The sequence below is a fragment of the Oryzias latipes genome, chromosome 18, assembly GCF_053564925.1.
Source record: "Oryzias latipes strain Hd-rR chromosome 18, Olatipes_Hd-rR_3.1".
NCBI classification, from domain to species: domain Eukaryota; kingdom Metazoa; phylum Chordata; class Actinopteri; order Beloniformes; family Adrianichthyidae; genus Oryzias; species Oryzias latipes.
In genome coordinates this window covers 21,910,038-21,933,682 of record NC_136254.1, presented here as the reverse complement: position 1 = coordinate 21,933,682, position 23,645 = coordinate 21,910,038, and the positions used below count along the sequence as shown (strand labels likewise).

The following is a 23,645-nucleotide window of genomic DNA, read 5'->3' as shown; positions in this document are numbered from 1 at the left end:
CCACTGCACTTTGTGTTCGCGTGACACGGATGTCCTGCAGCTCTTCCTTTAACCCTCTAACTGCCTGCTCAAACAATAGATTTCAAGACCTCCTATCTAGTTTCTTTAGACAGGTTCATTGGAAGAAACTGAGCAAGAAGCCACACCCTTTTCCCCTGCGGTGCTATAACCCCTGAAGTGTTGTCTCATGTTTCATTCTGTGGCACTCCTCTTCAGAATTGCTGTGCACGGAAGTCTGCATTGCGTTTAGTTGGAGCCATGGCGCGGTCTAAAGCAAAAGTTTATCTCTGTTCCGCGCTGATTCTGATCAGCCTTATCTCCGTGATTGGGTGTATAGCTGTTTTGCCAGGCGCAGGTGTCCAAAAGAAGCTTACCTAAAAATAGCAGTAGCCACAGACTCAGAGATATGCTCGAAAATTGGAAGGTAGGTGCACTTGTGCCGTTTATTACGCAAATCTGTCAGAGTTTGAGTCTCTGGAGCCATTTTCATTAATATTTCTGCGTATCACAGAAAAATCACAAGTGTAGCACTAATAATAAGTGACAGTTTGCTCTTGCGTGAATTGTTTCAGGGCCATACTTAAAGAAAAAGGGGGCTCTGCAGTAGATGCTGCTATTGCCGCGCTGCTGTGCACTTTTGTGGCAAATCCGCACAGTGCGGGGATTGGAGGGGGCTCCATATTCACAGTGATGGACAGCTCTGGTAGCAGACATTCACATTTGCTCAGTTTTCGTCATTTGCTCTTTTGTCATGAAGTTCGACACACATAGAATTGAAGTTATTGTGTTTTACATTTTTAAAGGTGATTTCAAAATCATCAACTCCAGAGAGGTAGCGCCTACAAAAGTGAAATCTGACTTGCTGAAGTCCTGTCCCGAGGAGAGCATGACAGGTAGTCTGGCCGAAAAATGCATGTTTTCCTGTAAATGTCCCATCCTGTCTGTTTTTCTTGCTCTCTGTTAGTCAGAATTCTGGAGGGAAAACAAGTCAGAATATTTTTATGCCCAATTTTCTTTTCTTTCTCTGAGGCTCTAATCCTCTTTCGTAGAGTTGGATATTGGAAATCTGGCAGATATTCGCACTATTCAGTTTTAGGGACTGTCAACAAATTTTTTAAAAGTTTTCTTCAATAACTTTTCAATTATTGGACCAATTACGCCAAATCACTCTAGAATAGTAAAACTGATTAACCACTACTGGTTAGTAGTTTAGATTAGCTTTTAAGAGTTTTTCAATTTTTTTTTTTTTTTTTGTGTAAACTTTAGCACCTTTCTTAAATGGCTTTTTAGGTATAGGACCCAATCGGCCCAAATCACTTTAAAATAGTAAAACTGATTAAGTACCATCAGGATCTGACAATTCTATTAGCTTTTAAGTCTCATGAGGAATTTGAGGCTCCTTTTAATTTTAGTTTACCGGTACTTTTAGTGTAAGTTTTCGCGTTTTTCTTTGCTTTTACTTCTGTTTTGGATTCCTTGTTTAGAAATTACAAAAATTAGATAAAAACTTAAAAGCTAATCTAAAATGCTGTCCCCGATAATATTTATTCAGTTTTACTGTTCTAGAGGTAAAGCTCTAAAAATACTGAAGCTAACAAAGTAATGTTCTGATATAATCTTTGTTGTAGTAAGACAATAGGGTCATGATAGTTAGTAAAGAAAATTTGGTGACAGTAGCTTCAGTATCTTCAGGGCTATTGCGCACCTTTATTATGAATCACAAGTCTATTAAAATTTGAAGAAATATAAACATTAAAATAAAGATGGAATTTCTCACAAAATATTTATTATAGCATGAATATGCTGACGAGTCTTTATTACCAGCTCATATAAATGTAGACATGTTTACATTTTTGATGGATTATTGATTTTTACTATTAATCTAATAGTGTTTTCACGGAGCTTGCAAATTGTTGACGGTCCCTTGGCACCCATCCTGCTGCTGTTTCTGCATTTACAGCTGGAAGAAAACAATCCTCATTAAAAGGCAGAAAAAAATGATATTTTTTCTTTCGAAATGCTTTTGTAGTTCTCTCTCTCTGTGTTAATACAAAATCATTCATATATGTGGTGTCACATTAGAACGTTTATCAGAAGACTTATTGAGTCTGGAAGCTCAAATCTGCGAAAATCTTCCTAACTTTACCGAGTCTTGTTGGTAAAGAAGCCCATTAAAGTCCTGCAATCTGATTGGTTGACCCCGCCCCCATTCCATTACCAGTTATAGATCAGTTTTGACACATAAATCTAGCAAGGAATGTATCAAAAGTCCAAGCGCAGTTGTAATGTGCTCGTGATTCATGGCAGCAGTTTTGAGCAGTTGTAATTATCTACAAGCTCGTCCATATTGGAACATTATTACCTTCATAAAATTGATCCCAAATGTAACATTTTTGTTTGTATTGTTTTGCTGGTCTTACATCTTACACTTTTCCCACTTTAGCTATTTATGTCTATAACCAAGAGGATTTTGAATGTGTTGTCTTTTGTTGTTGTTGGTAAAGCAATTTGTTGACAGTCCCTAAATCTAAACACAAAAGTCTACCGACACCTCTAGCTGGCACAAGGTGCTTGACTGGCTCTTCTTTCAGCTCGAGTGCCACATTGTTCCCGGAGCGAATGTCTGCCGAATGTCCAATATCCCACCAACTTCACCTCGGTAGAATTCACAGATGTGCAGAAAAAAATGATTGATGTCTTATCATGACACATTTGGCAGTTACAATTTGCCCTGACATGGGGTTCGCTACCTTCCACCGAAATACTGGTGCCTACAAACAAAATTCTGGTGTCCAAAGTAAGCTGACCTTCTGACCTCACATGGTGACTGGAGAATCATCTCTTTTGTCCAGAGATCTGCAACCTTCAAGACTTAAAGAACCTTTCTGTTCTAAACCCAGGAGACACTGTTTTGAATTCATGTTATAATTATAAATAAATAAAACAAGAATTATTGACCCAATAATGAACTGACTTATTGCTTTTTTTAAAATAAATGTTAAACTATGCCATTTTAAAAAAATACAAAATGTGTTTTTACTTTTGACAAAAGTGCATATGACGTCCTTTTAGACACAAGACTTTGTGCTACATCCTGCTCCAGCGTCATTCCACTCTAAGGAAACATTTAAACAATACACGCAAAACAAATTAAAGAAAATAAACTTTTGGTTGTTTTATAAAGTCTACTTATATACAGTTCCAAACACACTACTGAAGTGCCATTGTCTTTTTTTCTTGTACTGGTGTCAACCTTAATGTGACTTTATTGGCTTATGATCCAATAGAATTATTTGAAAATATAAATGTTCAGTACTTCCCCCTCTAGACAGCAGCTAAACACTGTTGTGTATCATAAACCTGTTCGAAAAAAGAAAAAACATACATAGTTTACAGAAGTTTTTTTGATTGACAGTACAGTCAGCAGCAGTGTAAAACTGTTTTTTTTTACTGTTACAAGAGCATCAGCCTTAAACTTAATAAATCTAATTAAAGTGACACTGATACCTAATCACCACTATTTTTTAGGATGATTAATTTTTTTTTTACTTCAGCAAGAGTAAGATATAAAAAGATACTATAGACACTATAGTATGTTGCTACTTCACACAATACAAACATCTACTCCTATGTTTAAACTAAATTCTGTGTGTTAAAAAAACAAGGGTTAAATATAAAGTAAAGCTAAATCTCAAGCAAAGCAAATCATGTAAATTATCCATACTATTCAAATGTACTCAAACTATTTAGTTTGGTTCTTACATGTACTCTCTGCATGTGTGTTGACATTTGGTTTCTTTCATTATTTAAAACATGTGCATGAAGTGTTATGGTCAATCGTCAGAGGACCTCACCTTATTTTAGACTATAAGAGGTTTCTGAAGTGAATTGAGGAAATGTGTCATGAGATAAAATAATCTTTGTCCGTGTTTCCATTTATTTAGATGTGAAATGGATTGGAGTTCCAGGAGAAATTCGTGGATATGAAGCGGCTCACAAGCTGTATGGAAAGTTGCCCTGGGCAGATCTCTTTCAGCCCGCCATCAAGCTGGCAAGAGAGGGAATTCCCATCTCTGATTTCCTCCATTCACACATTGAGAATATCCCAAATTCAAATGAGACCCAGTCTTTACGGTATTGATAAAAGAATAGCAAGATGTGAAAAAAAAGTGAAAACAGCATTGTAAATTGATCTTTTCTTTTCTGCTTTGAAGAAAATTATTTACAGACAACAACAATAACTTTCTTAAAGCTGGAGACTTTGTCAAGTTTGAGAAACTGGCCGACACTCTGGAGATGATTGCAAACCAAGGACCAGATGTCTTTTATACTGGAAAAATAGCAGAAGATTTGGTCCAGGATGTGAAGGCAGCAGGTACCGTTAGACAGTTTTCAGAGATTTATGCAGCCATGAATAGGTTTGCCTTTGCTTTTGCTGAACCGACAGCATTTGTTTCATGGGCTTTGCTCAGGAGGAACACTTGAGCTGCAGGACCTGGCATCATACAACGCTACCTTGACTGACGCATGGAATGTGTCTATGGGGGAGTATCGGATGTACTTCCCCCCACCGCCTGCAGGAGGAAGTCTCCTCACACTCATCCTCAACATCATGAGAGGTTCCCAGTGGCAGAGCTGCCGTTTCTCACACGTGAAGCAAAATTATGAAGCTTCGTTTAAGGAATAGCCTCAACTGATATGTGTTTTCAAGTATTTATACTTCTGTGTGTGTGTGTTTGTTTGTAGGATTCCCGTTAAATCCAGACAGTCTGACTGGGAAAGAAAAGACACTGTTTTATCATCGTTACATTGAATCTTTCAAGTTTGCAAATGGACTCAAGAAATACATTCGAGATCCAAGGTTCACCTCAGAAAAGGTTAGTTCTGCAAAACTCTTAATAAGTATTTTGTTATCAGCCACATGATTTTAGTGAAATTTCTTTATTTTTTTTAAAAAAGGGGACATTTTCATAGAATTTGATCAATTTCGGTTTGTATGATTTCTTGTGGCTATAAATATTTTTCTGCTCTAGCTAAAGCTCATTTCTCTCACATAGATGCATTCTTTGAGACGTTTTATTTTATATTTACATTTTTTTATTGAGCTTGTCAGTTTATCTTTGTAGACCCACTCACTTCAACTTACTTTTTGGGGTCTAAGTGTTTTCTGTTGGTGTTCTTGAAGCAAATTGAGGAAATTTCAACCTCATTTTTGTAATTGAAGGCACCACGGTTGCTCTCTAAAGCTCGAAAACTTAAATGGGAAGCTGGTTGACTGATACAGATGCCAGTTTCCTTTGACTAACAGCGTGGGTCTCTTGTTTGATGGACCGGTACACTGTTTCTAAAACAAATTCTGAAAGTTGTTTGCAGAGGATTTACAGACTAGCAGTTGTGTTTTACAATACATGTGTTTTTGCTCTGCCACTTCCTTGTCTTGCTTAGTTTGTTGGGTTATTGTTTTTTGGCCAAATCCATATAAAAACTGCTTGGAATAGAAGAGTGTTAGGTAGGGGGGTCGAACCACGCTTCAGATGTCACTTGTGTTTTGAACAGTTGGGCTCGCAATTCTCTAGAAATGCGAAATAAATCCTGAACGTTTCCCGACCAGTTCCATTGTTTCCCCTGTATTGGAATCAGTGTCAGTTCATTGCACTTTACCATGGCTCCTATTAAAAACGTTCTGTGGCTCAAGATCATTTCAACTCGGTTTTACCTAATAAAACAATACACTATGAACGTTGTGTATCAAAACCAAAACACTGCAATGAATCTATAATGGCATGCCATTTCTTTGTTATTAGATATAGCTCAGTGGAATAGTCAATGGCATCTACTTCCAGTGGATCTAGGTTCAAGTCTGGCACTATACATATTTGTTTTGCGTGTATTTTTGTTTTTTCATGTGATGTGTATTTTGCTGTGTCAAGCACTTCTCACAGAAAGCATCACATGTTGTGTTGTTTCCCATTTTTGTTAATATCATTAACAAAAATTTTCTGTTTTACGTTTTTTCATCATTATTTCCACATTGAAGTGTTACAAGTAGCTTTGTTGAAATATATGTCGAAATACAACTAGTCCGCCACCAGATGCCGCTGTTCTGTGTGGTTTCGAAGCCCTAAATGGGTGGTTAATTTTTCCGGCACAATTACATGAACCCCAATGATATGGAGTCCTATACTGTTCATAATTAAATAAATACATATTTAATCAAATAAATAAATATGGCCTCATGCAAATACACAATCAACCAATAAATCTCTCATAAATATATAAAAAGATCATGCAATTGTGAAAAACCTGCACACTAATTTTAAATGAGCCATTATATTATGCAATATATTTCATTTTGCTTTAAAAACCTGTTCATTATTTTAAAACAGCATTTTAAAATATTCATTTTTAATCATGTGGAATATTATTATAATTCTGTCTTTTTTCAGAAGCTCATATTTCAAAATCAATTTTTTCCAAAATAGCTTTGTTTTCATTTCATGTTGGTGTTTTTCAGAATGGCTTATTTATTTCATGAAGAGCTATCTGTCAAGAGCTATCTGTCAATCAGTGAAAGTGGGCGGGGTCTAAACGATTATTGGCTCATCCATGGAAATCGACTCTTATTCCTCGATACCCGCTTAGCGGTGTGCCAGTCAGAGAGATGACATATTTCAGTGATATCTGCACGATTTTGCTGACATTATAGATCAAATAGAGACAAACAATCTGTCTGCTGCACCAAACATTGACAACTCTGTTTTTGTAGTTTGAGGGTTTGTGTGGACCAAACCACAGAGGAGCTCCGCTCGTCCACGTCTATAAGTCCCCCGTTGAAACACTCCTCATTCTTACGCCATTCACTCTCATAGCTCACATCGTGCCTCACACTGTGTGTCGGCTCGCAGGAGGCGAGCTGCGCAAAGCGGAACAAGCCTGCTCAGGCCTCCTGAACCTTATATTTTTCTATTTTCATTGAGACAATGATTATAATCAGGTCCTCTGATTTTATTTTTCGCTCCCGGGAATATGTTGAACCTTTCCTGCGATGACGTTTCTGACCGCGGTCGGAAAACGCAGCGGAGATCCAGGATTGATTGAGCAATTCTGCAGCCAGGGCTTACTCCATAATCCGTCTCTGTACTTTGGAGGATACCTTTTTTTACTATTACTTTTCCGGGGGACTGGGCAACAGACCCTTAACTTGCGCTCACACATACACTCTCGCGCTGCCTGGGCGCTCTGATTTACACGTAATTTAAAGACGTAGTTTGACTGCAGGACCTGAAGCAGAGACTCTCTGGGATGATCTCATGAACTCAAACATGGAAACATTGTTATCATGTGAAACTATTCAAAATAAATAAACCTAATCTTTTAACACTCCATGTACATTGTGCATCCATGCATTGTTACTGAGATAAGCACAGGCAACCGCTCCATGTGGCTATCAGGCTAAAAACATTAGGTGGTAGCCCCTCCCATACAGGGCATGTTGCGTTCATGGAACTCCAGTTCATAGAAGTTTTGTGGAACTCCAACAACCACCCAGCCTAACTTAGACCACTACTAGATGTTCATGAGAAGATGAAAATTGCCGAACCGACCACAAAAGCACCCGAATTATGCACACTCGCCCAAAGCCACTTTTATCCACAAATGTAGAACCAAAACTGCCCAATTTCGTGTAACACTGTGGATGTGTTGAGGTGCATACTCCCCCTAGTGTTGAGGAGAGTGCACTGCGCCGTCAGGTTTGGTGAAGCCAATAGACCTTTTTCGCAAAAACCGGAAATACGTCATCAACGTGTAAACCTAGTTCCGGTTTGTGCTTCGCTGGCGGAGAGCCTGAGTTGTGTTCCGAAGTTCACCAGCGCCGATGTGATGAAGAGTGTGAAGATGCATTCGTCCACTAAAGGAAACAAATTGGACAAGGGATATAAATTCGTCCACGAAGAGTTTATCCACCATTACCAAGGTAAGCTTCAGCTAGCTTAGCCATAGCCGCATCACCGGTAACTCTTTGTTTACGTCAACTGTAAATCCTGGCGTTATTAATTTGTAATATAAGGTATAACACATCACAGTGAATATGTTGTGTTTATGTTAAATGAAAAGGCGTGAGATTAACATAACACCCCAAAATTTGGTGAAGCTGTAAATAAGAAAAGTTAAGTTGCCCGTTTGCGTGTTCATTCTTTTTGCTGCTCTGCTGCGGTTGCGGCACTTTCTTCACTTACTATCAGTATTATTTTTCTGAAAGTAGGGTGACCACACGTCCTCTTTTCCTGGACATGTCCTCTTTTTTTATACCTATATAATAAAATAACATTGAACATAGATGAAATGTAATCATATTTGCTTTATGAATGAAGCTCTGCACACCAATTACTCTCGATGAAATATCTAACAAACTCACTTCACTCCTCTTTTTTACTAACTCAAATCTGGTCACCCTACTGACAGTTATAGTTTCATGTTACATTGATGTAGCAACATAAGTATGTCTTAATTTTAACCTATTAATTTATTGTGTCTAGATATCACTGGATGCAGAATGTGCCAACCTGAAAGCTTTCTTCTGCAGTTGTGCGGCTGCTAAAGGATTCTGCAATCACATAGTTGCCATCCTGTTCCAGACCGCACATTATTCACAGCTGGGTCTGTAGGCTGCTCCACCCACCCTGTCCTGCACGAGTGGCTTGCAAAGATGGCACAGACCAAGAGCACAGGTGGGTTTGTGATCAAATTGTCATTAGGATTTTAGAACGGATGTGTATCCATAACAGTTGTAAATTATTATAAAAACACCCCAAGTAGTTACTACAGACTGTAATTGCTTTCTGCCTTTTACTTATGAGGGAATCCATCCTGAACCGGTTAGTGAGCTGGTGGTGCTAAAGCCCAAAACAGTTGGCAGGGACGGCCTGAGGTCCACACTGTACAAGGCATATACAGGTGATTCATTTAACTTTTTGTTGCTTTGTGAGCAAGTTAAGTTTTTTTTTCTAATCTTATGACTAACCGAATTATGGTTACAGCAGATATAATGAATTACATTTAAATGTAGTTATGCACTTATGTCTAACTTTTGTGTGTTGTGTTTCTCTTGTGTAGGACCACAGCCAGATCCATATGATGGCATCTAGAAGCAGATTATGTCAGGTGCATCCCCAACCTCTCATGGCTGTGTTGGATGGGGTTTCTGAGATGGAATGAAAGAGAACTTGGATAGATATTATAGCAAATGCATGAATGTATACCTTAAATTACACTTATCTTGTCTTTAACAATCAGTTCAGCCTTCTGTCTTGCTGTTGATCTGTAATGTTATTTTTTATTGTAAATGTTTGATGTTATTTGAGTTGTGATTAATCAGTTGTTGTTACGCATACCAAAAAATTAAATGAGGCACAATTTTGACCAAATTGTTTTATTTGTTCATCTAATTTTTTTGTGAAGTCAAAGTCACATTTCAACAGAAAAATATTACGAATATAACAATTATATTTAATTAGATTTTAAGAATATGTGGTAACACTGAATTTTTCCATACTATTTGCACATTATACATTATTTACATACCAAACATTAATTCACTCTTCAAAACAAAAAAGTCTTTGATAATTTGCCAAAACACGGCAGTTAAGCCATTTCTGATTCACGCTGCCCATCAGTGTGAGCGGCATGAGAGAGTCCCTGATGTGAAAGGACTTTATCCTACTGATCACTCTTTCCACTACAATTCTGAGGTGGGCAATGGCTGCGTTTGTTCTGTTTCCTCCTTGCTGAATTGAGCTGAAATCTTAAAAGGTGGAGTGATGATCTTATATCATCAGTAAGGAGGTCTTGAACGAGGAACTCTTTGTCCGCCATGACATTGTCTCCTGGCTGCAGCAGAGGAACTTGGCTTCTAAGTCATGGATGTAATCCAAAGCCTCATCCAGAGCACCTGTGAAGATAAAGAAATTAAAAATCAGTCTTAACATATTTATGCTACCTTTCAACACAACACAGTAATCATGTTTTGAAAAGTATGTTAAGTATTTAATTACAAATACATTTCATTTAGTTTTGTTAAGGAATATACAAAATGACAAAATGAATTAAATACATGTAATTAAAATAGGTGAGAGCATGAACAGCTTTTATTATAAACATTAATTTGTTCAGGTAGAAATGCATGTATCCAATAAGGGTACACATAGTTGACTAACGTTAACCAAACACATTATGAACAACCTTACCTGCAGGTGGGTGTGTCACGTAGTCGTGATCCATTTACTGCCTTAGCTCAGTCACCATGTCGCTATGTTCACAGCATAGCTGCATAGACTGATGTTTGAGGTTCTGTCATATACTGACTCCCTTCTCAAAGGATCAGTAAAGTTGTTCCAAGGGAAAATACTCAGGACAACACCACTCTTCAGGCGACAGACGACGCAGCCGCACCACAATCCGGAGCGAAGTTAGTAAGTGCCGGCAGCAGAGGGAGCAACCTGTGTTTACATTAAACTATGCCCTTCATCTCTTCAGATCGCCTATATCCATTTGGGTTTCAGTTTTGGATCCACAGGAAAATAATGAAATGAAAGGCCGGGCTGTTTTTGGTTGGAAGACGAACAGCCTGGAACACAACAGAATCTGCCACTCTTTGACTCTGCCATTCTTCATATGTGCCGCTATGCTAACAGGAAGTTGTTTTACACGTCATTGACGTATTTCCGGTCGAAAAATGCGGAAGTGTGAAAAAGGTCTATGTGAACTCATGGTGAAGCATCTTCGATCGATGTAGTCAGGGTGCTGCTGCTCATGTCTGAGTAAAGGAGTAGCCAATCACAAAAGTGTCTCCGCCTTGTCTAGTTTGATTGACAGATAGACCCATTCTCCTGAAAAAGCTCTTCATGAAATAAATACGCCATTGTGAAAAACAGCAACATGAAATAAAAACAAAGCTACTTTGGAAAATATTGATTTTGAAATCCAAGGTTCTGAAAAAAGGCGTAGAATTATAATAATATTCCACATGATTAAAATGAATATTTTAAAATGCTGTTTTAAAATAATGAACAGGTTTTTAAAGCAAAATGAAATATATTGAATGATATAATGGCTAATTTAAAATCAGTGTGCAGGTTTTTCACAATTTCAGGATCTTTTTATATATTTATGAGAGATTTATTGGTTGATTGTGTATTTGCATGAGGTTATATTTATTTATTTAATTAAATATTTATTTATTTATTATGAACAGTATAGGACTCCATACAATGAGGCTTTATGGGGCTTCTATTCCCATCCCTAACAAGGAGGAAGGTGGTTCCAAGTAAAAAAAAAAGGTTTTAATAGTTAAAAAGCACTGAGCAGGGTGAAGCAAAATAAATAAATAAATAAAATAAAAAAACCCTGTCAGAGAAACCAGGGGCCTGTTTCAGAAAGGAGGTTCAACCAACTCTGAGGTTGAACTTGAACTTGAACTCTGAGTTGGTCAATCGGGAGATTAACAACTCTGAGTTTTCTGTTTCAGAGAAGCTGATCCGAGGTAGGTCAATCAACTCTGAGTGGACTGATTCAGAGTTAATCGTGCGCACCGCGACTATAAGAAGCCATTATCAATGGAGCGCAGATATCACGAGTCACCATGGCAACCGTGAAAAAAAGAGGTCTGCGTATTTTTCGCCAGCTGACGTGAAAAACCACATAGCATAATGGCAAACGTGAACTTCTTTGCCCCATTTGAACATTTCTACCACAAGTTAGACACACCTGGATTCTTTATGATTCTGGCCATCTTATTTACCTGCAGCACTGTTTTCTGAACTCTAACTTATATATATATATATATATATATATATATATATATATATATATATATATATATATATATATATATATATATATATATATATATATATATATATAGTGCTGTATAATGTATTTCAAAGGTGTTTCAGGGATTTACTGATGGAGAACGTGTACATTTGGTGTTAGCTAGGAGGTCTCTGACAGAATAGTTGGAAGGAAAAGGCGGCTGTGACGACTAAAGAGAGTAAACTTGCTGATTTTATTGGTTACTTTAACCTTTAAAGTGTTTCAAAATAATATTTAACATCTCTATAATAGTTACCGTAGAATTCTCATGGTACAATGCTTTATAGTTTTTGTTAAGCATCTCTTCATTTAGCTTATTTTTTCAGAAATATGGCTAGTGTTAGGATCCTCTATGTACCGCATTAAGCCATTACAGGTATAGCATTATAAATATTGATTATGATTCTATAATTCTTTAAGGCTTTGGTAATTAACTGGATTGTTTCATTGGGTTTGTCATGTGTTCTCTGATATATCTACGCAAAATGTTTTACTCAAACATTTTGAGTGAAATGTACATTTTTCTTTTAAATTCTAACTGAATTATTATCTCACTCAATTTAAAAAGGATTTCAATAGTTGAATTAACTGTCTTGGATAAGATACACTTATCAGCCAGTCAGCTTTTTATAAACATCACTCTGCAGAAACAGCCCTGCTGAAAATATCCAGTGACATTGTGATGTCTCCTGATTCTGGCATATATACTGTTCTAGTTTTACTAGATCTTTCACCAGCCTTTGACAGATTTAAAAAAAAAAGATTGACCTGATTGGTTTGTCAGGATCAGTTCTCCACTAGTTTTCCTCTTAATTATCTGTTCAGAGTTTAAGTTTCACGGCTATAGCCACATAATGTCCAAGTTAGCAAGCTTAATGTGCGGTGTTCCTCAGAGCTCTGTTCTGGGTCATGTTCTGTTTCTGATACGTATGAGCCCCCTGCACTGTCAGAAAAAAGGGTACGGTTGGGGTACGTTTGTGAACACTTAGGGTACAAATGGTGAATTTGTACCCTAAGTGAGTCATAATTACACCTTAGGGTACTCATATGTACCATTTAAGGATAAAAAAGGTACAAATATGTTTCCAACCATCAGAGGGCCCATATTTGGACCCTTTATTCCACAAACAAAGGTACAATAACTTGTGTGACAAAAGTAATAATTCAAAGTGTATGAAATGTCACCCAAAATCATTTAATACGTTGTTGGTTATTTGGAAAAGATGCACAAAATAACCAAATATATTTAAGAGACCACACATCTTTTATGACTAGTTCTGAACAGTACACAAGCACATTATATTTTATTGATTGTGCAGAGCATCAAGATAATAACTTTTAAACATGTATTAGTGTGAGCCTGTTTTTTTTAACTTATATAAGAGCTGTTTTGTTTTGCCTTTAATTTAGAGCAAAAGCACACTATAGACAACATTATTTGATGTTTTTAACCTTATATTGTGTACTTTAACTTGGCCTAAGTTCAATTTAAATTTCTAGTCTTTGAGCTGTTAATTTAAGTTATTTTCTTTCTAAGCATACATTTTCATAAAAAAAGTAAATTTCTCTGTTACTACGTTACATTATGTGAACATATTAGTACCTTTTAGCTTTTCTACCTACACAGGAAAAATGAGAGTACTTTTTTCGGAGTTACCATCAGTAATTTTTGTTTAAGTAGGTGTAAAAACGTAGAGGAAATATGTTGGAGTAAACCAGCGAGACCACGCCCACTCTACTTTCTTAAGTTTCGTTTCTTCCGCCATTTTGTTATCCCGCAGCGGCCGGAGGAAGATAGAGGCTGTGACTGAGGTAAGTCTGCTAATTGCTCAAAAATAAGTTGGAAACTTGTTTTGAGCGGGTTCGGTTATTTTATCTGTAAGGACTAACTTTTTTGTAGTGGAATGCTGCTATTCCGCCGTGTATGTGCCTGTGAGGAGATTGAAAACTACGAGCAGGAGTTTGCTAACGGTTAGCCTCAGCCGTTTGAAGTTCAGCTAAATGCAGCCATTAAATAAATTAAGCTGTTGTTTTTATTGGTGTTGTACCGCGTTCCGTTAAATACATTGAAATATATACATTTTATCACTAGATAATTCTGTCGCCGTTTTACCGATGTACGCTGGCGTTGATGCACCGGTTGTTGTTGCCCCCCCCCCCCTTTTTTTTCTGTCTGTCTTTCTGTCTTTCTTAGTAAGGAAGCCAGCTACTTTTGAAACGACCAGCTCAGGTCCGTCGAATTCAATGCGTTAATCATTTTAATCTGTAATGTGTAGGAGTCCAAAAACGTTTTATTTTATTTTATTTTTACACCGCAGTATGGCAGTCCTTCCCATTTATGTCAGCCTGCCTTAGCTGCTGTGCGCGCGCAGCCACCATTTCTTCAATGCAAGACAGTGACAGAGACTGTTTAGGTTGTCATGATCGCTCATTGTTGGTCAAGCGAAGTTTACATACATTGTGTTGTTGATTTTGATCATTCTCCTGAATAAATGCTGTGTTGGTACCTTTTGGTGTTGTAATGTTTTTTCTTTTTTGTAATTATTTTTTTCCCACCAGGAAAGATGCAAGCTGTGCGTGAACATGTCGAACGCCAAAAAAAAAAAAAAGTTTTGAAGTTCAGCTGACCTTCAAATCCTTTTGGGAATGCGGTGAGTGGAAACATCACAATTTCCAGCATTTTTCTTTACAGGAATCAGTCAACTTTGTGGATAAACTGTCAGCTGTGATGCAAACAGATTTTTTTAATTGCTTTTTAATTTAAAGATAATTTCTGTGCTGTATTCTAAACATAATTTTGCTGTGTTCACAGCTGCCAAAAAGTTCAACATCCCAACCTTGGACTTGAAAGTGTTTGATGACTCAAAGACAGAAGTTGATGAGCAGGTTTTTGATCTCCTGTTGAAAAACCCAAACCTTGGTGTGTTGGAAATTTGTCTGGCCGAAGATTCAAATCCAGAAGGTGAAGTTTTTCTTTTAAATTGTAATTTATCTATTTTGTTTTGAATGGTTTTGGGTAAATTCCCCTTTGATGTCTGAATTTATTTCCAAGGGAAATAATCTGAGTTTTTCCTTTTAAAGTACATGCTAAATTAAGAACATTTTTGAGCTGAAGAGTTTTGATTGTATATTTGCATCAATAGGAGTCTAAGGGTTAATGATTTCTTTGACAGGATAGTGTGGGGAACAAAACACGGGCAAATAAGTATGAGTTTTATATCCTATTGCTGTCTTAGACAAGATAATAAATCTGCCAAACTGTTAAGTCGGTCAGTATTTAAAAAATCTTTGTTTTTACTTTTTTTGTTTTTGCTATCATACTAATTTAAATAGTACAGTAACTGAAAGCTTTAATACTTTGACAGATCAGCCGAGTTGTCCTGCGAAGAGCTGCAATACCAGTTCAAGTGGAGATACTGAAGTGGATTCAGTTGACACAATACTATTACAACACAGTCCTACAACAAGACGAAGAGTTGAAGACACCTCTCTGGCCAAAGTAAGTAAATAATCTTTTCACAAATTCATCTTAAGCATTCAAAGTCAGGCTGTCTTTATTGGAGCTATCCAGCCTTATAGATGTGAGCCAGATGCCAACTCAGACGAGGAGAATGAAGACAAGCGGAGCAGGGAGCTTGTGGCCTGCCAAATGTAGCTTGTACGTAACAACTACAAGCTTTCTCAAATTACATCTTTTCATCTGCTCCTGATTCATCCCAATTTGAGAAAATAAATATTCAGAAACACAGTTTTATTCTTAAATCCTATAACAATATGTCATCATAAAAATGCTACATTTTAAAAAATAACTTTCATTTGAGTGGGTCCCCCATTTTTAACATGTCGCAGTATTTTTCTCATGATGGGCATGTTTAAAACTGCACATCTGAGTATTCACTCAAATTGGGATGAATCAGGAACAGACAAAATAAATGCAGTTTGAGGAAGGTCTCTATTGTGACGCACCACATGAAATGAAGTGGGTCCGAGTCCCTCTGCTCTGCTGTATTCTGATGCGTCCACTTGCAGACAAACAGATCCATTAACATCTTCATCATACTTGTCTGAGCTTGATCTAAACTATGGCCGGAAAGCTTCAATATTGCTCACCATTTTGGTTTCACCACTAATGTTAGTTTTAGGTTGGAAGGACTGTAAGCTAGAGGGAGAGGGCGTAAACAAAGGGATGATCGGACATCAGCAGAGGGTAACTACTGTGTCAATAGCCCCGCCTACAACTCAGAAGTTAATTTCTGATCAACTCCATACCACTCTGCACAAACTGTCTTTAAACATCATCTCAAAGTGCTTCAACCCCAGTAATCAGTGATTGCAGTTGTATTTTTTATTATTAATATGGACTTTTAAATTTGATCCAATAGGTGGTTGCTGTCATTGGTGAGGATGCATCATCCGTTGAAGGTCATGTGAATGTCCTGCATATCCAGTACAGCAAGGTGCGAGAGGATATACTAAAGAAGTACCCTTTCTTGAAGACAACCTCAGGGGTCAGTGACATTTTAAATCAGTTCTCAGCTTAAAATACATTTTGAATGTCAATATAAGCTGAGACATCTGCTAAAATGATCATTAACAGCTTTAACTCAATTGTAAAAACATTGTAATTTTCTAAACCCATATATAAATATATATAGTCATTCAAGCCAAGTAATATTTATACAATGAGATCACTAAAGGGAAATGGCAATGAAAGAGGCAATAAAGAATATTAGAATGTTTTATGTCTTTTGTTTGTTTTAGTTAAAGTGAATGATTAATTTTCTAATTTTTTTCAATTTTCAGTTGTTTGATGTTGACCGAATGCATCCATCACCTGTCAGTTTAAGCCAGCGCTTCAAGGACGGCGTTTACCAGTATTGTGCCAAAGGTGCTTGAGCTTGTTCAAAGAAAAGCTCCATTAGCCAAAGTCTCCAAAGAAGCAAGAGAAGAGATGCTTGCAGAGGATCTACTAGGTATTCAAATAAAATGTAAGCCTTGGTAATCTTTAGTGTTTTATAGTTCTTCTTTTTAGAATTCGTATCAATATTATCTTATCACATTTATGCATTTTATTATTAAATTATGCATTTAAACTTGGTTATAAGTTTACTTTTTTATTATCTATTTTTAGAAAATGTAGAATGCAGTAGAAAGATTTACTTAAAATGAGGTCTAGTGCTTCTTTTGTTAATGTCACAAGTTTTATTTCATGGCTAAAAATGGTAACTGAAGTGCTATGTGCTGTTTACAATTGATCAAATGTTAAGGTTATAGTTACAATGAATGCAATGTGAACTGAAGGAAAAATATAGATTTTTCATTATTGTAAAATTGCTAATAATTGTAAATATATGCATCCTTATGTGACACTGTGGAGCTTAAAACATTCATACTGTGAAATGTCAGAATTGTAATTGTTTTGAATGTTTAATAAATGTGATAAACAGTATACTGGTCTTTTAATGTGCTGTATCTGGTACAAATTTGCCATCAAAGGGTACAAAAGGCTTGTCACTGGGGCAGTACCCTTAAAAGAACAAATTTGTACCTTTTATAAAGGTACATTATGGTACCATAACACTAAGGTACAATTTTGTCCACAGAGGTACATATTTGCCTTTGAAAGGTACATACTGTAAGGGTACAGATACGCACCTATATGAAAGGGTACAACATTTGTACCCTTGAGGGTACTGCCCCAGTGACAAGCCATTGTACCTCTAAAGGTACAAATTTTGCACATTTTTTCTGACAGTGTGGGGAAGATCATCCAGGAGTCCAGCGATGTCTCACTGGACTCTACAGCTAACTCTGTTTAGCTGTGAAAACTCTACAGCTAAACTCAGAAACATAAACATTAGCTATTGCCCCTGATGATGCCATACCAGGGATTAAGCAGCATTCATTTTTTCTTGAACAGGCTGTCAAACCCAGCCTTAGAAACACGGTTATCATTTTTGATTAAGATATGTCACTGGAGCCAACTAATAGTCTTTTAACCCTTGTGCTATCCTAGGCACTTTAACGTTGGGAGTTGGGTCATTTAGAACCACTACACAGTGCTCTGAACCTTTTTTCTTCAATGATTTGTGAACCTCACTGGTGTCCATGGATTACATGAAATCTTTCCACCTTTATCCACCTTTGTCATGGTAGGGAGAACACGTCAATGTAAGGGTGGGGTCATCTAAGATAGCACAAGGGTTAATTATGATTATGCCATTTTTAACCAAACAAAAAAAAAGTTTGTTGTTTTATAAGACATAGTTTCTGCAGAGCTGCAGTATTTCATTAAAAATTTGCCTCTGAGTTGTGGGCAACACTGTTGGAACTGAGCAACCCCGCCCCCCTTACCATCACTCATAACTGAGCTACCTACTTACCAAGAAAACACACAAACAGTGAAAAGCATTTTACTTCTACAATCTATCCTTCCAGACTCATTTAGCGGTGGATTGATACACTTGTTGAATTACACACAAACACAACAAAAAATGACAAGCAATATTGGAGCCATCCAGCCGTGCAGTTTTCTAGCTCGGACGAGGAAAAAGAAAACATACATGAATCTATTTGTCTACAAGTGGATGCATCAGAATGGAGCGGCGCAGAGTTGTGGCCCGCCTAGTGTATTTTTCTACGTCACAAATACGATAATTCTTCTTTTCATCTGCTTCCAATTCACAACAGTTTGAATAAAGAAATACTCAGAAATGCAATTGTAAATGTCCTCCATCATCAGAAAAACCATCACCAAAAATATGATTTCATTAGAGTGGGTCTTTAAATGTACCTCTTTGTTTTTTATATTTCTCACAGAGGGCGAAGCAAATCACAGAAGAAAGCTTTGCCAACTACATACGAAGCTTGATCACAGATGACAAGACGCATGAGCTCCAGTTTTACAACGTTACCCCACATCTGGACAGCACTGGCACCACGCATGTGTCGGTGCTACATGAAGACGGATCTGCCGTTGCTGTCACCAGCACCATAAACTACATGTCGGTGACCCAAAAGTTCTGCTTCACAATTGAGAGCTCAATATTTTATCCCCTAAAGGTTCAGAGCACTGTCTAGTGGGTCTAGATGACCCAACTCCCAACTTTAACCCTTGTGCTATCCTAGGCATGTTAACATTAGGAGTTGGGTCGTCTAGACCCACTAGACCAGGGGTCACCAACCTTTTCGAGACCGAGGGCTATTTCATGGGCAGTAAGTTGTATGAAGGGCGCCACTAAAAACCTCCTACCCCCCCCCCCCCCCCCCCAAAAAAAAAGAAAAGACAAAAAAAAAACACAATTTGAGGACTTTCTTTTGTGTGCCCTATTTTTATTTGCTCATTTTACACACAAAAAGAAGCATGAATTTTCTAGACTCGTATTACAGGGGGGTCAAAGTCAGTTGCAGAAGGGGCCTAAATCCAAAACACACTTTAAGTTGCAGCCAAACAAGATAAATATTTATTGAACACACTAAAGCTAAACTTTTAAACCAAAAAAACTTTAACTTAATTTTAACTTTTTAAACATAAATGTGAATAAAAACAGACAGGAATATTAATCCAGAATAATAAATATATTCTGTAAAATGATGCAAATATGAACAAACAAAGCCAGAAAATATTAATAATTAGAAATAATAAATCAAATTATTCCATTTTCTTTGCTCTTTTGTCATTTTCTTAGAGCTCAACTCCTGTTATCATTTTTGGCAATAAGTTCATTTCTGCTTGGTGTGTGATCTGTGAGAGTCTCTGGTCTTGTGTGTGTCTTTGGTCCTGTGATAGTCTCTGGTCCTGTGTGTGTGTCTTTGGTCCTGTGTGTGTCTCTGGTCCTGTGTGTGTGTCTTTGGTCCTGTGTGTGCCTTTGTGAAACGTATCAGAGGGATATGATTATTTAAAAACCTGTTATTGTGAAAATCATATTTAGTTCTCATAAAACATTAAAAACTAAATCACAGAGCTCATCACTGGGATTACTCCAAAAATATTTGGCATTTTTCTAATTTTGTGCAACACCAACAGTAAAAATCCTCCAAAATCCTCAATACTTTTATAAACAAATGATCTATAGTTTATTTATGGTCTGAAAAAGTGCAGCTGTTTTCCAGCCTGCATTACCTGCTGTCTTTATTTATAAGTAACTATCACCAACTAAACAACCGTAAAAATAAATGTATATGGAAAATACAGACAAGTATTGAAAATGTCCGCAATAATTAGTAAAGAATGACATTATTAGAATGACCTGAGTCATTTAAGCCACCCCATGATCCAGGTGTTGCGCAATGCGACGTTTCACCTCGCAACCTGCGCCCACTACCCCTCTCCTCCTCACACACACACGCGCGCCTTTTCTCATAGGCGGGAACGCAGATTCGCAAGTTTCAGGTCGTTCCATACTCTGCCATATATTTCACGATAGCAGAACTTAAGTGCATCAAATACTAATAGCAAGCACTGAATCACCACCCCTACTATCCAGGCCGGTACTGTTACGCTCAAGTCTTGATTTACTATCCTCTTACTTATAAGCAGCTCCACTGGACATGTCTGAATCTGCTACCCGTGCCTCATGTTAAGCACAAACCCGGTTTGTCAAAAACGACACTCACATAAGTTAGCGGAAAATCATATCTGTCTGTTTATTTTGAACACCCCCACTGCCAGCCAAACAGCATTAACCTAACTTCTGCTCACAGCTCCCTCACTTATGGTGAGCGATTTAACACACCAAGATTCCCCACTTCCCATGAGTCTTAGAAGCTGAAGGTTTCCGCCACAATATATTGATTTGCTATATGAGCAGTGCTATTTTTGGAGCATTCCCGTTAAATTATATTTACCCTTCCAATCATTTTTTACATTCTCGCTTTAACTGGGACAGCGATCTTTGTGTATTTTGTGGAAATGATCTAGAAACTGTGGAACATCTTTTCTTTGAATGTTTGCATGTAAAGAAGTTTTGGTCTTCTTTTCATAATTGGCTTAAATCCAAAAAAAATCATCATTAACCCTTTAAATTGGAATACAATTACAATTAAAATACAATTATACAATTAAAATTTGATTAAAATTAATTGACAAAAATCTGGACTTTCTGATTAATGTACTGATTGTAATTTCAAAGCATTTTATTCATACTTGTAAATTCTTAAAAGTGAAACTTCACATTATTGGATTACTCAACCTAATCTCTAAATCTTTACATTACATGAATCATAAGAACGCCCAGACATTGTGTCATTTATTTGATCTATTTAAACTTTTGTAATAGATCCTTACTTTATTATTTTTTAAGTAATATTTGTTTTTATATTTGTTTTTTTTTGTCTACCTTTATCTCAGAATTGATATTGTTGTCATTGATAGACATGCCATGGTTGTTTGTTGAAAATTTACTTCAATCAAAAAAAAGAAAAACATTTTTTTTGGGTGCATTCCCTGCGGGCGCCACAAGGGGTGCTCGCGGGCGCCAGTGCGCCCGCGGGCACAGGGTTGGTGGCCCCTGCACTAGACAGTGCTCTGGACCTTTTTTCTTCAATGATTTGTGATCTTCACTGGTGTCCATGGATTACATGAAATCTTTCCACCTTTATCCACCTTTGTCATGGTAGGGAGAACATGTCAATGTAAGGGCGGGGTCATCTAAGATAGCACAAGGGTTACATGACCAGCATTTTGTAAGAACAAAAAAAACAATACCAATGAATAACAGATGAAACAAAATAAATAGTTGTGTTTGTACGAGAATGAAAAGATTGAAGAGGTTCAAAAGATTATGTAAACAACACTAAACAAAACTATTTTATAACAGCACGGTTAGTGAAAAATTACTTCACGTTAACATCCTTTTTTGTTTTTTCTTCTCAAAGTTTTGGGTCCAGGGTTGTGTCTCCAAGAACAGGCATCATCCTGAATGATGAGCTGAGAGACTTTTGCGGGAGAGCAGACACCATCTTACCTGGTAATCTGACCAGCATCACTTCATTTTCATCTTAGCTTCTATAAGAAAAACTAGAATGCAGTTATTTTAAATACTTGACTGTAATAACACAGCTTTGTTTTTTTTTATTATCTCACTGTCCAACTGAAAAAGAGCAGGACGGAAAGAAGCAACTTTTTAACATTTGAGCTCTTCTTATAACTGACCTTGTAACACATAATTGCAACTAGAAGTTCTGTTGACAGGGGAGCGTCCCCCCTCATCCATGTCCCCCGTTGTGCTGAAGTCTAAATCAAGGACACTTATGATTGGAGGATCTGGTGGGGGCAGGATTACGACTGCAATGGCATCGGTATGTGTCTGTAGAGGTCACGCTTGATGCAGAAAAGATTTTGAGCTTACAATTCTAATAACAAAGCTGTCTTTATATCTATATTTTAGATGTTGATTATCAGAGTTAAATCAAAAAAACTTTTTTTTTGTATATGAAAAAAACAATGCTTTTGTTTTCAAGGCTCTCATTAACCACCTATGGTTAGGAAAAAGTCTTAAGGGCGCCATTTATACTTCTGTTGTTTTTGTGGACTCTGAAAATGCATTGGATTTTGAACCTGACTTTGACAAGGTAAAAAGCATTTATTGTTAAAACAACGTTACACCTTTGCTCCATCTGAATTATTTTTTTCTTATTGCTCCTCAGGATGTGATTGAGGGTCTTAAAGCACTGGGACACAACCATACAACGGTCCGAAAATTTAACAACAGTGTTAACGCTGTGGAGAAAAAGGACGGCTGCATCTTTGCTGTGTCTGATTTCAGAAAAAAGGGAAAGCCAGATGGTTACTGAGCTCACATGTGATGAATGTCATTAAAAGACTTTTGGAGATGTGAAAACAAAGAAACAGCAGCTGAATGTGTATATATATATGTGAAAGAAGCAGTGCAAAAGGGTTCCACCAACTGAACTTACACTGATAATGTTTTATACAACCTTTTTTAAATAACAAGTTTTGACCTTATAGAGTGAAGCAATTCCTCTTTGTCATTTCATTTCAATCATTTTTTATCTATGCATTTTTTTCTATCATGAAAATTGTTGTTTATATGTTTGTTGTACATTATTGAACATTTTCACAATTGAAAAGGAGCAGAGTTGAAGAATACAATTATTCGAATTATCTGCTCCTTTTTAAACATTGCATCATTTTACACTTCTCACCCAATCACCTATGCTCAAGTGTCAACATACGGTTCAAATAAACATAGTAAAAACATTCCATTCATTTAGTACATACAATCCAAATATTCCATTCAATTGTCAAGTTTACATCCGTTTAAATTGAATATTTTGACGACCTTTTAACTAATTCTCCTGGGAATTCCACGTTATTCCCCCTGCTATAGGCAAATACTTTTGCTTTAGTGTTGTTTGAGCAAACTGTTGTTTGAAATGAAACCTTCTATGATTTTCATCTCCTGTAGTTAAAATAAAAAGCTTTTACAAGTCTTCTGGTATTTCTCTGTTTCTAGCTTTAAACATAACTAATAAGGTCTGCAAAGTTTGACTAAATCTGACTTCATGAAAGGTTCATTGATATGATCTCTAAAGTACGGTGGCCCTGAAGTGCAAACCATTCAACAAATCACTCGATACAAAAACATTTTTAAGATCACAACAACAATTTAAAAAGCAGTATTACATTTTAAAAAAACAAAAAAAAAAATCAGAAACCAAAACTTAAAAAACAAAAATGAAAAAATAAAAAAAAAATTCAGAAAAGGAAATTAATTTCCAGGAAAAAGAAGAAATATTAAAAAATGAAAATATTT

The 23,645-nt window shown here is 36.7% G+C and overlaps 1 protein-coding gene and 2 long non-coding RNA genes across 6 annotated transcripts; all 3 read left to right on the top strand.

Moving 5' to 3' along the window:
- The first annotated feature begins 190 nt into the window (after positions 1-190).
- Positions 191-23,322, top strand: LOC105357674 (glutathione hydrolase 5 proenzyme). The gene is given in 13 exon segments (XM_078936032.1): positions 191-337; positions 340-424; positions 573-703; positions 804-893; positions 3,945-4,134; positions 4,215-4,375; positions 4,473-4,619; positions 4,747-4,877; positions 18,688-18,872; positions 21,745-21,836; positions 22,061-22,167; positions 22,330-22,440; positions 22,516-23,322. Coding segments are annotated over 13 exon segments (1,656 nt in total). The 5' UTR covers positions 191-258; the 3' UTR covers positions 22,663-23,322.
- Positions 6,552-9,691, top strand: LOC144987105 (uncharacterized). Its single transcript, XR_013650963.1, has 4 exons — positions 6,552-7,975; positions 8,538-8,729; positions 8,859-8,955; positions 9,115-9,691. It is a non-coding gene; the product is annotated as an uncharacterized LOC144987105 (long non-coding RNA).
- On the top strand, positions 13,335-17,317 carry LOC111949221 (uncharacterized). 4 transcript variants are annotated; one of them, XR_013650961.1, is made up of 7 exons: positions 13,335-13,680; positions 14,428-14,519; positions 14,681-14,830; positions 15,234-15,367; positions 15,440-15,526; positions 16,251-16,376; positions 16,672-17,317. It is a non-coding gene; the product is annotated as an uncharacterized LOC111949221 (long non-coding RNA). The 4 variants fall into 4 exon arrangements; XR_002875238.2 differs by lacking the exon at positions 15,440-15,526 and adding an exon at positions 15,042-15,073 and having other exon boundaries at positions 13,336-13,680; XR_013650962.1 differs by lacking the exon at positions 15,440-15,526 and having other exon boundaries at positions 13,343-13,680; positions 14,433-14,519.
- Positions 23,323-23,645: the final 323 nt, after the last annotated feature.